This window comes from Taeniopygia guttata, chromosome 1, assembly GCF_048771995.1.
Source record: "Taeniopygia guttata chromosome 1, bTaeGut7.mat, whole genome shotgun sequence".
Taxonomy (NCBI): Eukaryota; Metazoa; Chordata; class Aves; order Passeriformes; family Estrildidae; genus Taeniopygia; species Taeniopygia guttata.
The window spans coordinates 37,165,806-37,180,171 of record NC_133024.1 but is presented as its reverse complement, the minus strand read 5'-3'; the positions used below and the strand labels follow the sequence as shown (position 1 = coordinate 37,180,171).

General features: G+C 39.4%; 1 protein-coding gene across 13 annotated transcripts in view; it reads right to left on the bottom strand.

The window, feature by feature from the left end:
- The window catches only part of FAT3 (FAT atypical cadherin 3), a 394,190-nt gene that overhangs the window by 74,691 nt on the left and 305,133 nt on the right, over positions 1-14,366 (bottom strand). For all 13 annotated transcript variants that reach the window (XR_012055102.1, XM_072927060.1, XM_072927018.1 and 10 more), the window contains 3 exons: positions 12,563-12,838; positions 10,793-11,003; positions 3,118-7,191 (listed from right to left, as the gene is read on the bottom strand). Coding sequence is in view for 12 of the 13 variants with exons in the window: in XM_072927060.1 (XP_072783161.1) it covers positions 3,118-7,191; positions 10,793-11,003; positions 12,563-12,838 (4,561 nt within the window). In the remaining variant the exon portion in view is untranslated. The remainder of the gene's footprint in view (positions 1-3,117; positions 7,192-10,792; positions 11,004-12,562; positions 12,839-14,366) is intronic.

Sequence of the window (14,366 nt, the reverse complement as noted above, 5' to 3'; positions counted from 1 at the left end):
AAATCTTTTGGCAGATTTCTTGTGTTCTACTTTGAATGTCACAACAGTGAAGTGCTAGCTACAAAAAACACTCCAGTAACTTTTTAGAAAGGCTTTGAGGCTAAAAGAATCAGCAGTATCTTTTATCTTTTGTTACTTGAAGTTTAAATAATGCTCTCCTTCCCTCCCTAGTCAGCAAATAGTACAAAGCCAAATCAAGCTCAAGTTGAAGTAAAGAAAGAAAACAGCCAGATACAAATGAAATGCAGAGACACAGTGATCCAAAATAAACAAATCCTGACACACATCATTACTAAAGCACACACAGAGGCCATTATAGCAACTAAAAGGGAATGGAAAACTAGAAGCCAAAAGTATCAGTTTTCACTGCAATGTCCCCATCTGGGAGGGGGAACTGAATATTTACTAACTTACTTATTTAGCTTCTGTCTTACATTTATGTATTTATTTAAGTACTTTCAATTCCCAGTTAGAACTCTAGGCATTTGCATTACACAAAATAAATAGGTTTATCCTCCACTCCCAGTTTAAGTTGTTGCATGGTTACTCAGCTTCTGAAATGATAAATCCAATCCTCCTAGCTTTACCACCATAAAATTGCAGAAACTGTCCTTCATCTGGCAACACAAGGCCTTTCCAAACACTGAAACATCAATTTCTCCAGAATTCTAGTATCTCAAATATATGATAAAAACTAACAAAAGCCACACCTTTGCTCATACCAGGCAATCAACCCAGCAAATAACCTACCATGTACAATCTCACTTCTTTCTTCCAAAACACACTGTCCATCCTGCTTGTATTCAGCTGAGCCAAGACTAAAGACTGTTTACTCCCTAGCTTTATGTGCCTGAGGAAGCTTAATTAACATCACTAAGGAACACAAAAACACTTCACCGTACCAATGTCTTGGCAGCCGACATTTTTCTGGTGGTTTTTCATGGTTTGCCACTTAAATCTCAGTAATATCTGGCTGGGTGTAGACTGGCTAGACATCAGAAGAGCCCTGGTTTTAGGCAAACTGCCTCAAATGATACAGGCAATGACCTCAAATGAGCCTTCAAAGAAAAATACTGTACTTCCTAAGTGCATTTGTGTCATCTGCACATCCTATAGATCTTCTATTAAGATTTATCTACAGTGCTTTTGCTTTGTGAACATCTCCAGCTGCTACTGAACCACAAATAACCAAGAATAAGTGCAAAATTTTTTCCCTCACTATCAAATGCAAATTAAGGTGGACTTGACAATGGCAACCGCTTGCCAGTAATCATGGAAAACAATCATAAACGGAAGGAATCCAAGCAGAACATTTATTTATCCACCCAAATGTATTTACCCCTTTGCAAGATTGACCAGAAGACTGCAATAAACACTTGTACTTCTCAAAAGGGCACAAAGGACTCTTCAGTGATCACATCTGCCCCAGCCACAGCTTTTGAATAATCATCTAGCTAATCTGATTCCACAAAATACTGAAGCGCACTTCCTGAGATCAACTTGAGGTAAAGTGTGAACAGACTATTTTGTGAGTGAAACTATATTTTAACATGTTTTGACATTTTAATCAAAATAACCTAATTTTTCCTTGTGCATTTCCCAAACTCAAATGATATATTCAAAGGAAGTGGAATTTCTGAGCCCATTCTGTGCTTTAGTAATCGTACAGTAAAAAGGTTTTGGGCTTTGACATCTATTGTTTTCAGAAGCTAACCGAACAGCAAAATATCTTCCATATTTTGAACTGTGACAGAAACTAAGGAACAGAATGATTTCTAATTTATGAGCCACATCTGACAGTTGTTATTCAAAAGTCCAATTTTTGCTAAATTAACAGCACAGGTATGCAAAGAAAAAACACTGTGTAACTAAAGGCATAATGCATTACACAGTCTTCACAAATCTTTAAAGTGAAGCCAAAATTTCAAGTTACAATTAACCAATGAATTTCTGGTTGCTTTGAAAATGATGCCACTTGTGATATGTAACACAGGCAGTCTGTGGCTAACTGGGGTGTCACACCTCTCTCTACACAACATCTCACAGCCATTTTCATTTTGATAGCTAAAAAAGGGGTAGTTCATGTATTTTGCTCCAGAGCAAAATACATGAACTATTTTCCTATTAGTTAAGTAATTTTTGCCCACAGCCTGCTTCCTACATGCAATCTTATATATGTTGAATCCCATCCAGTGTGAAAAATGTGGATTTTTCAAATAATTTGGTTATTACTAGGTAGTTAATAATAGCTCTTGAATTGCTAAGGTTTGGGGGAGTGAAAAAGTTGTTCCCTAACAAAAGCTATTGGAAAATGTGAGATGGAAGGAGAAAAATAACTGTAGCACACATCACTCATAACATACTTACACAAAAGCCAGGCTGAATCTAGGAGAAAAGAATGATAATAAATATTACACAATAGAAAAGAGCAACGTTGCCATGCTTTGAAAAATGTATTAGCAATGTAATGAAAATTTCCTTATGCTGTATATAACAATGCATGGCAGCTAACCAGTGCTTCTAAGTATATTACTATTTCCCTGGCCAGAAATCTGTGCTGATAATAAATGGCATTCCCTCATTCCATAATGTAAAATTCATTTGTGCCCCCCACAACTCCCCATTCCAAATACTGGTATTTCAAAATGGCTCTGGCATCCACTTTTCTGTCTCAAAAAGAAAAATGTTTTTTTCAAAAAAAATTTAAATGCTTGGAAGTAAAAGGATTTTTTTTCTGTAAGAAGAAAATTTTCCTTTTCCCTTGTTTGAAACATTAATTCATAATGGTTTTCAAGCTGACATATCAATTATGATGGGTTGATGGCTACACTACATTGCACTGCAGCAAATCAGGAAGCATTCATCTTGGAAAATTGAGAGAGCAACACAGACACACAGACACAGACACACACACACACACACACACACACACACTCCTCTCCCTCTTTTCAGCTTTGCTGCAAATTCCATCCAAAAAAAAAAAAAAAAGGAATGTAATTGACTCATTCACAGTGATAATTTAGCTGAAACTCCACTAAACATTCACCTAAAACTGGACACATGCACAGTTCTTCAGTAAGCTGGTTATGGGAAGAAAGCATGCAAGCTGTTTCTCACCTGTAATATGGTAGCTAACCTGCCGATTGACATCAGATGTGTCTTCATCCCAGGTGCTAAGAACAGCCACAACTTCCCCTGGAGGGTCACTCTCCTTCACCGACCCTCTGTACACCTCGTGCTCAAAGACAGGTGCGTTGTCGTTTATATCTGTCACAGTAACTGAGACCAAGGTGGTTGAGGACAAGGACAAAGCTTCCCCCAGATCTGAAGCCACCACTGCAAAGGTGAAAGCAGAATCCTTTTCATGGTCCAGATCCTTCAGCGTACTGATCCAGCCACTGTTGCTATCAATGGTGAATGCTTCTGTGATCTTCTGCAGCTCTGATTCCACTTCAAGTGTGTACGTGACCTGCCCATTTGCACTCGAGTCTGCATCAACCGCTTTGACTTGCATAAGTTTTGTTCCTATAGGCATCCCTTCCATTATCACAGCATCGTAGTTAGCTGCTTCAAACACAGGCTTGTTGTCATTTACATCCAACACCTTCACCTCCACATCCACAGTCAGCACAATGTCTACTTTGTCTAACTGAATTGTGGCTGCAACTTTGAAGTGAAAGGCAGAATTTATTTCGTGGTCAAGTCTCTTATCCAATTTTATGAGCCCTGTGTCCTTCTCTATGATGAAAACCCCATCTTTGTTGTTTTCAGGTAGCTCACCATTAACTGTGCTATACAAAGCACCCTGATTGGGCAAAACGTGCAGAATGTCAATAGTACTGCCTATGAGGGTGTCTTCTGCCACGGTGAAAGAATACTGGGGTTGAGAAAAAGAAGGCAAAATGGTTTCTGGCGGTAAAACATGGATATAGACAGGAATGAGGGAATGCTTTACAGGAATGCCACCATCAATTGCTTTGACAAAGAATGACAAAACAGTGTTTTTCAGTTGGTTAAAGCTACCCTTGGTGACCATCCATCCATTATCTGGATCAATCTCAAGAAGATCAGCTACTGAAACAGAGGCTTCACTATACAGAGAATAGATAATTCTAGAATTGGCTCCATCATCTGGATCTACTGCTTGAACTTGGGTCACCAAGTAACCTTTCCCAACATCTGCTTTGACACTTGCTCTGTATTCAACTGCCATAAATTTGGGGGCATTGTCATTCTCATCCACTATTATCACTCTTACAGTGCAAAACGTAGTCCTGCCACCTCCATCAAGGGCTCTCAAGAATATATCGATATCACTTTCCAGCGGGTTCTCACGGTCTAACCTCTCAGTTGTCATAATCTGCCCATTTGCATCAATCAAAAATCGGTCCTTGGCAAAGTCATTTATTATGGAGTAGCTGATCTGGCCATATACACCTGAATCCCCATCTGTTGCCTTCACATGGATTACCTTCGTTCCAGGAGCAGCGTTTTCTCTAACCTCTGCAACATAAATGCTCTGTGAAAACACAGGGCTGTAGAGGTTGGCTCCAAGGATCTGAATGTGCACCTGGGCCGTGCTGGTGAACAGCCCGTCTGACACAGAGACGTTCAAGCTGTACATGGGCTCCATCCTCTGCTTGCGATGGTTGGAAAGGGTGATAACACCGCTCTTGCTGTCCATAATGAAACTGGTCCGATCATTTCCTGATAGGATGCTGTACTCCAGTCTGTCAAAATCAGAGCTGTCGGCGTCAGAAGCTTGGACACAAGTCACAAAATGACCCCGAGGTGCCAGTTCGCTCACATATGATTCATATATTAACTGGTTAAAAACTGGAGGGTTGTCATTCATATCTGTTATTGAGATACTAACAAGAACCTCGCTGCTCAGAGGTGGGAACCCATTATCAGTTGCTCTGACTTTCAAGCTGCACTGTTGTATGAGTTCGTGATCCAGCATTCGGGCTGTCAAAATTAGGCCACTGCTGCTGTCTATATGGAAATAGTCAGTGCTGTTAAAGGTGTCCTGGACTATCTGATACTGTACAATCTTGTTATTGTCAGAGTCAGCATCAGTAGCAACAACCTGCAGCACAGGAGTCCCAATCAAAGAAGCTTCGGACAAAGTAGCATTATAAGCTGACTGATCAAAAACTGGAGGGTTATCATTAACATCATTAACAATCAAATCCACAGTTACCTCAGCGCGAGCACCAGTGAGAGAATCGCTGGCTCGCACCATCAGCTTGAACAGAGAGTTTATTTCATAGTCCAGTGGGCTAATGACACTCAGAACTCCAGTATCAAAGTCAATATTAAACTGGTTGTAGGGATCTCCATCAACAATGATATAAATGATACCCTGGCCTTCTGGACTGGTTGCATTTATGCTTAAAATTGGCACGTGCATTTCTACATCTTCATTCACGGAAGCTGTATAGAAGGGCTTGTCAAACACAGGCATTGCTTTGTTAACAATAGTAATGGGGAGCTCTATGGATGCAGACAACGATGGGCTACCACCATCTTTGGCAAGAATGACAACCAAGTACTCTATATTAGATAAATCAGAATTGAAGGCTTCTTTTAAAGTGATGCTGCCAGACCCTCTATCAATTTCAAAATGTCCATAGTCTTCCCTCAGAAGGTATGACACCTCGCCATTGTCACCCTTGTCTTTATCAATAGCTGTCACTCGGTATATCAGGGTACCAGGTTCAGCATCGACCTGCACAGCAGCGTAGTATGGAAGCCCTACAAACACTGGGGCATTGTCATTTATGTCCTCAATGTAAACTCTGACCACGACTCGAGCAACACGGAGGTGATCTAGCTCACGGCTTGCTTCCACCACCAACTCATACAGCTCCTGTTCCTCTCGGTCAAAGGGGATGCCAGTGGTCTGAATGACTCCTGAGGTGGATTTGATTTTAAATTTATTTCCTGGGTTTAATATGCTGTATTTTAAAGGCTCGTTCAGGCGGTTGCCAACAGCATTCACCACAGCGATCTTTGTGATATTAGTGCTGTTTTCTGATATTGAAGTGGAATAAAAATTTTGTGTAAAATGGAGTCCACTATCCATAGCTTCTTTTACCATTATTGTCACCATAGCAGTGCTATAAAATTTCCCATCAGACACTCTTACTATTAGCATATAATGATCTTTGGAGAGACTATTGTTTTTAATGGTGAGTACCCCTGTGCTTGAGTCAATTAAAAAATGGTCCATATTGCCTTCAATTATACTAAATGTTAGTTCTGGAGGGATCTCTGAATCTGGGTCTGAAGCTTTGACTTTGAGAACCTCAACACCAATATACGTGGGCAGGAGCAGGACTGTCTCAAACACAGCCTGGCTGAAGACTGGTGGGTTGTCATTGACATCAGTTACCTCAATGGTCACCTCAACTGGGCTCTCTGCTGTAAGCTGGGGGTTCCCACTGTCTCTAACATGAACATGGAAATGGAAGCGGGCTATCGTTTCATGATCTAAATTTGCAATTGTTCTGATTGCACCTGTGCTGGAATCTACTGTGAAATACTTTTTTGCAGTTGATTCAACAATCTGGTAGACAAGCAAAGCGTTCTGGTTGCTGTCAGCATCGGTGGCACGTATCACGAGGGGACTGTTATTTGCACTCCGGACCACGCTGTTCACAGGAGCAGCTTCGCTTATGGTGCCCGAGTACTCAGAGAACAGAAAAACTGGTGGGTTGTCATTTTCATCAACAATCTGAATGTTCACAGTGGCATTTGATGCCATGCCTGCCATATTTGTTGCCTGTACGATGAGCTGGTAGGAGGAAGCATGCTCATAATCAAGGGCCTTTTGACTGGTGATCACTCCAGAATATGGGTTTATGGTGAAGACTCCATCAACATTGCCATCTTTAACCTCATAAACTAATGTGGACTGACTGATTGCAGAGAGGGAAATGACAGAAGTACCAATATCCACATTTTCATTAACCTCTGCTTGGTATTCTTTTAGAGTGAACTTGGGGTGGGAGTTATCTGCCATCGTCACAGATATCCGCACAATTGCTGTTGCAGACAGTGCTGGAGAACCTTGGTCAGTCACTTTGACTGACAAAACAAACTGTCCCATTGTGGTTAAGTCTGGCTCCTTGAGTAATGTAATGATGCCTAAGACTGGTTCAATCTTGAATGTGTTTCCCGTGTTTCCTAAAACAAAAATATTGAATGAGATTAGAAATGAAATACGACTCACTTTATGATAACTTAAACCAGGAGCAACAAGCTGCCTTTTTAAAGGCTGTTACTTAAATAAAAAACAAAAAAAAACTCCAATGTAACAGTATTCTGAAGGCCCTTCCAGCCTTCCTTTCTGATAATTAGAGAGCTCAGTAGACAATATAGGTACTCAATGCATCAGAAACTCAGGTGTTGCTACCTCTGTATCTTGAGTCTCAGTACCAGCATCGCAGCAAGAACTGCATTCACATTACTCCTACTGAAGTAAGGAAAAGCATCCCTAAATTACAGAAATTAGTCAAATACATGTACACCTAAGGCAAAGAAATGAGATCAGAGGCTAACAAGCCAATTACATGACTAATGGATAACAACTCAGCCTCCTAATTGAATGGGATATTAAGAAACCATACAGGAGATTACAGTACTTCAAGACTCAAAGAACTGAATATAAAAAGGTTAAGGCGGCATTTAGAAAAAATAAAACAGAGCAAATAGCATAGAAAAGAGATTCAAGCGTCTTGTGGCACAAAGTTTTCTCATATGATCTCTGAGGAGGATGAATCCAGATGAATGAGATTTAGCAGAAAATGTCATGAAATGCCTGTTACAACATGAAAGCACAGATATTACTGACTGCAAAAAGGTGAAAACAGAAAGTTTGGATCAGAGAACTTTTTGGGGGCCTTATTTCTTTCTGGTCTTTTTTTCAGATCTCTTGCAAATTCAAAAAAATTTCTGTATGTAATTTGCAATCCTTATTTTGCTCTTTTACTGAGTGCTTGCTTGAAGTAAGGATGCTGCATATATACATGACATCTATAAGCATACAGACTCTTTTTCTGATTTTCATTCTAAATGCAAACAGCATATACTGATTTACAGCAATTTCAATCACTATACCACGTTCCCTCTATTGTAATTCACATCTTCAAATCTAGAACTGCTTCTAATCAATGGTCAAGCATCCATTCAAGGCTAGGAGAGAAATACATCTCAGGTGATACACAAGAGGGTTTTTTTAAGAGTGATTGTTACAGGTGCTGTGCACAGAGCAATAAACATGTTAAGTTGTAGCTGGAACGCCTAAATACATGGAATCCTAAATGACGTGAGGTAATGTGAATTATTTTTAAGATATGATTCACTATCTGTTGTAAATTCTGGAGGCTAATTTAAGCTACATACTACTCTATGTAGTTCAATACTGGTAGTGGCTTTCTATTTATATCCTTCCTTCCAGATCAGTAAAGTTTACTCTACTAGCTAAACCAAAAATGGTGCTATTCACCCAGGAGGTGAGATTCTTCCAGAGCTACAAATTCTCATAAAAATAACAGTATCTGTCACATTTACAGACACTACAAATACTGCTATTATTTTGTCAGTGCTTGCCAATTCAAATAATTTTGAGCCACTGACTGCCTCCTACAAGGCAAGAGCTGGTTCTTCTCCTTTAGGAGTTTCTTATGAAATGACACAAAAACTACTTTCTTTACCAATTGCTCTCTTCAGAGCAATGTAAGATGAGGTAAGTAATTCCCCTGTATCAAAGGGCTGTGTACAATTTGAATTCTGCAGTTAAAATCAATATCCTCAACTGCACAAAGAAACTACAGCAGTACAATACTGAATTTTGATGCACCTGAGATTGGGACATCTATAGATAATGAAAGTGGAGGAGTGTGAGGCTTACGCTCACAGTAAATAGAAGTTTGAGATCTGACATTGCAGAGAGAGCTCATGATGAAACAGAAACAGGCTGTAATGAAATAGAGAGTCTCTAGAAATCATCTAATAGCTAAAACATCTTTTCTAATGATAATATTTTCCTGCCTGCATCATGAAGGATTCTATTACCAGTGCAATTGGAGCTACACTCCTTAGATGACAGGATGATCTTTACATTGTGGTGGCACCTCTAGATGATTTGGAACCCATAATAGTAATAAAGTGTCAAGAAAAAACTGGGAATGGTCTTGAAAAACATTGCCCCAGGAACCTGGTTTAGTCTGCTCAGAATTTTTTTCCATAAGGACAGTGTTTTCCTGTCTGGGCATGTATAAGATTGCTCCAAATTTAAGTCGAAACCCATTTTTTTATATACTGAGAAATAATTGCTAAAAACAAACACAGTGCATAAAGGAAATATTTGCTTTGGAGTGCTAAAATCTTCCTCATTCTAAGTTCAACACTTTCAGCTGCAAAAGACTTCACCTTCTGGTTTGCTGAAAGTAGTCTCCTTTCACAGAGCACACAAGATAACGACAGAAAACCTTCCTTGGGTCTTCTCAAAACTTCAGGTTATATCATCTTAATTTAAGGTGTGAGCTTGAATTATATTAAGCTAAATCAGTATGAGATGGTGTAGATATTCTTGTTTCATTAGTTATTTGTCATTTAGCCTGCTCCTAATCGACATAAGCTATCCTAGGTGGTAAGACTTTATAATAATATAGGGATAAATAATGATCCAGTAGGATCAGAGCCTAATGCTGGAAAAGGCTTGAGATGTGCCTAATATGGGTATAATCTGAAGTACCTGTGACTTCTTTTTATGGAAATAAAAGTCTCAAGTTTCACTAGTATTACAGTGGAAAGATTAATATTATTAATAAAACCCCCTAAGTAGAAATTAAATATTTAAAAATTCTGAGGTTACAAATTTCTAGTTCTTTCTCTCTTTTTCCAGGCATCCCCCTCTTATATATCTGTCAATGGTTTATCTCAAAGATAATTCTTAACTTCAGATTCATGTGACCCAGAGAAACTTACATTCACTTGCACATGTGTCAGAGATAATGCAAATGGTTTACAACTGCGGAATGCTTTTGCTGGTACAGATTATGTGCTGAATGTAAATATTCAGAATTTAACTGCAAAAGCAATTTTCATCTTGTATCATCATGCCCTCAGTTTCAAGAGACCTTGTGCCATTAAAATGCTATTGCAGGAGTTTTAGCATAGCCCCGTTCTTAGTCTCTGTGCTCCTCTTGTCCAAATACTGGCAAAGATTTCAGGACATACCAGCTGTTGTGGCATTTTTTTATGGAGGATCCACTGTACACTAGTCTGAAACCAGAATCTTGAAAACAAGTCACTGCTGCAGTTTTGGATAACTACTGTGATGGCTTTGACCCAATGACTTAGAGGTAACAGGCTCTGTAGCCATCTGGTGAAAATGAACCAGTCACAGCATAACCAAATGGCTGGACTGGAAAGGGACCATTGGAGATCATCTGGTCCAGACTTCCTGCTAAAGCAGGGTTACCTACAGCAGGTTGCACAGGATCCTGTGGGGTTCTGAACATCTCCAGAGAATGAGACTCCATAACCCCTTATGGTAAACCTGTTCTAGAATGAGTTTGTTCTGACAGGTTTTGGGTATAGTAGCTTCAAAATAAAATTAGAAAAAAAAAACCAACAAAACAACAAGAGGTCTCCTTTGCCCATCTGTACAGGAGAAAGTAGACCAAAGAAGCTGAAATGTGTGTCAACACAGATGACCATCACATCACTGTTCTGTGTCTGGTATAATCCATGATACTTTATTTTTGGCCTCTGTCCTAACCTGCTTCAATAGTATAAATAAGCTCTGCATTTTCTCCTTTGTCTTTGTCCAGAGCTGTGACCTGCAACACTGCTGATCCAACTGCCGCTGATTCAAACACCGAGGCTTCATACAATGGGCTGGTGAAGTAGGGACTGTGGTCATTGGAGTCTTCCACATTTATGATGACTCTAGCCAGGTTTCTTCTATAAGGGAATTCTTGATCTCGGACCTATAGAAGAAATGCATAACACACAATTTGACATTCGTCTAGTAAGACTTCACAAATACTACACATTTGAGTCTGAATACTATTTTCAGTTCTATTTAATACAAAGTAGTACAGAAATCCAGTTGTCCCAAAGAACAGTCTGAAATACATTCACACATGGAATGCCAGATACCAAAAGCAAAGAAACAGGAAAGAGCTTAGCAACTTTTTTTTTCACTTGTGAAAAAATGTGTTTCAACTAACCATCATGATGTGAATTTTTGAAGTGGCAACCACATGAGATCTTAGATTTGGGTTGAGGTTTGCAGAAATTTCCTTTTTTATTCATACTTGTTGAATGGTCATGCCTTTGTCTTGCCATTGGCTTCTTTACAGCATATAGGCATGTCTAGTGCTTGTAGCTGCCAATGGGCTACTTCATCATTATATATGTAGATGATTGTATCAACAGTAAACAGAGCAGGAATCACTTTATGAAGTGCTGGTAACTGCCAACAGAGGTGTAAGTTACCACACCTGTCTCAACCCCATCCAAAATATCTCAGCACTGCTTCACTGATAATCCCGCCACCACTATCTCCTCAAAATTTTGGTTCTTCTTAAACAGAGAAAAAGACCTACTGTATCAGGTGAAGATCAAAACCAAGCAGCAGGAAATTACGTCTCTTGGCCATTTGTTTCTGTTGTCAGTTTATAGCTAGTCTGCTTGTCTGCTAGTCTGCAGTCCATTTCTTAGTCTGCTTGCCAAAGGACTTGCAACATTTTACTCTGTGAGTGGAGACCACGCTCAGCTTCTTGCTGCATCTCACAGTAGCTTTTTGCATCTAGGGTGCCCTGCCAAAGCTGCTGCTGTACCTAACACACCATGAGTAGTACCTTAGAAGGTCTCTGCTGCAGAAGCCCTAAGTGGTTGGAGAAAATAGTGAACTCTAATGTTTAAACTAACACAGGGTAGTTTTTTGACTTTTTTTTTTGTTTGCTTATTTTTTAAAAATTATGTCTGTGATATACAATCTCCACTTGAAAACAGACAGATTTATGTTCTGTAGTCTAGACACACCAAGGAAAAATTGGTAATTAACTTCTTTCTGCATACCCAAAGATTTCAGAATATAGATAAAAGAAAGCTATTTTGTATATCAACAGTTTATGTACTGAAATAAGTCCATAAAAGTAAGCTATAAATGAGGTTTGTATTCAGAAAGGCTGTAGCATTCTCCATGGCAAGAAAGCAGTTATCTCCCTGTGAATAACTTCCAGCCTCACTTCAGAAACTCTGGAAATTACCTTGAGGGAGAGGACCAGATGCCAATAGATTACATAATTACCTGCTTGCTCTCCCTCGAGATAGAGAATCATATCACATTCCATACAATGGATTCACAATAAGGCTTCCCAAAAAGTCGAAATAAAAACTGTGAAATAAATACACAGCAGGGCAGGCAAGATTAAATTAGTGGCTATTTATTGCACTGAGTCCTTTGCTCAAGTGAAGCCTGCTCCATGTCCCTGAAGCAGCCACGACTGCGGCCAGACCCAAGGGAATACTGCATTCTCACCATGACATTAAGGATGTGCTTATCTTGAGCTTCGTGGTCTAATCTCTCAGCTGTATAGAGAACCCCGGTGTTGGGATCAATTCTGAATTTCCTCATGCTGACTGTATCGATGCTGCTGTGAATAGTGTAGCTCAGCTTATGCTTTTCGTCTCTGTCTATAGCTTCAATCTGCAGAATTTCAGTATCAGGGAGGATGTCCTCTGAAATGGTGACATCATAACTTGGCTGAGAGAATTCTGGGCCATTATCATTGTTATCCAGCACTTTGATAAGAACCTACAGTTAATAAAAAAAAAGAAATTTGATGTTATTGAAGTCCAGTCATACTACTGAATAAGCACCTAGAGAAATGCAATTTACTTTGAATGGCTGAAGATGTTATGCTGCTGCATGGTGGGACTGAGAAACATGATTTAATATTAAATTCTTATTTTTCAGATGAAAAGAAATTGAAAGGATATGACTTTGGAAGTAAAATGTTCCTAACTGTAAGACCTACTGAGAGCCTGAGAAGGAAGCCCAAGTTTTCAGTATCTGTAGATTGGAAACTATTTCTACAATGGTCCTAAGGAAAGGTTTTGTCCTTCCTCGTAATTGCCTTGCTTACAAGAGACTTCTAGAACTACCATGTAATTTCCTTTCCCCTTCACTACTACTATGCAATTTCCTTTCACCTTCAAAGCTATGAAAGAATCCTTTTCATGTTGCTTAAATTTGCTTTTTATACAATCAATATGCACCTGAATCCTGTATTTTATGCCCAGTATATTGCACTGGGGCTTACAGGCAACATCAAATTCTGACAGCACTGGAGACTTCAAGTTGCTGTGACACCTCAGATTGCTCTTACACCACTTGAGGTGGGCACAGGAAACACAACTTCACTACCACACAAGCACACCCCACACAGATCAGTACTACCACCAAGGACAGCTGATCTCAGGGCACTGGTGACACAGGAGGATTATTTTTTTTTTTGTTACATCATTGCTCTTCCTTTGCCAGTGGTGACTGTCTTTATTGCCAGCTAATTCACTTCCCCCTCCAACATCTATTTGCCTCCTTTTTGTTGCAGTTTATGAATGGTAGAACACTAAAAATGTGAATGAATGCTGTGCTCTTTGCCACAAATCTGTCTTTAAAACTTCTGCATTGATCCTTAAGGAAACTTGGAGCGGGGGAGAGTAGGCCAAGGTGCTGCTTTTCCTGCCTATTACATTCATTTCAGTGTATCACAAGCTGACTCTGATAAATAATAAGAATCACTATTTTCCAAGCTTTGCCTTTTACAAGTTACATTATGCATGTGTCGTTCTGAGGACATTTTGTGGGTTTTGTCATTGGAGAAGTCACTCCCAGGGGAAAATGTACTTTCCAGACTTTGTACCATAGATTGCCGTGGGTAGTGTGGCAGCAAAACCCTTGACAAACTGTGTAATACTGAAAGCTGAAATTTGAAGAGTTGACTCCTTTTTCAGTGCTAGAAACAAAAAGTATTTTTTCCAGAATATGCCTGTGAAAGCACACATCTAATTTTACAGTAAGTAAAACGGAACAATCTTTTTATTAAAAGGCTTTGAAATAAGAAGTAGTCCAATTAATGACTTGGGAAAGGTCACACACAGGACTCTTTTGTCAGACCAGGAGACCTGACCCATCACGTATGATATTTTCTTTGCTGCTTTATTACTTGGCTCTTTTTTAAGCAAGTATTTTTATTATTTTGCTTGATCCAGCCCTGTTCACCCATACTTTCTTAACAGAAGAAAAATACAGCTATACTTTTACTGCAGTATTGCATAAA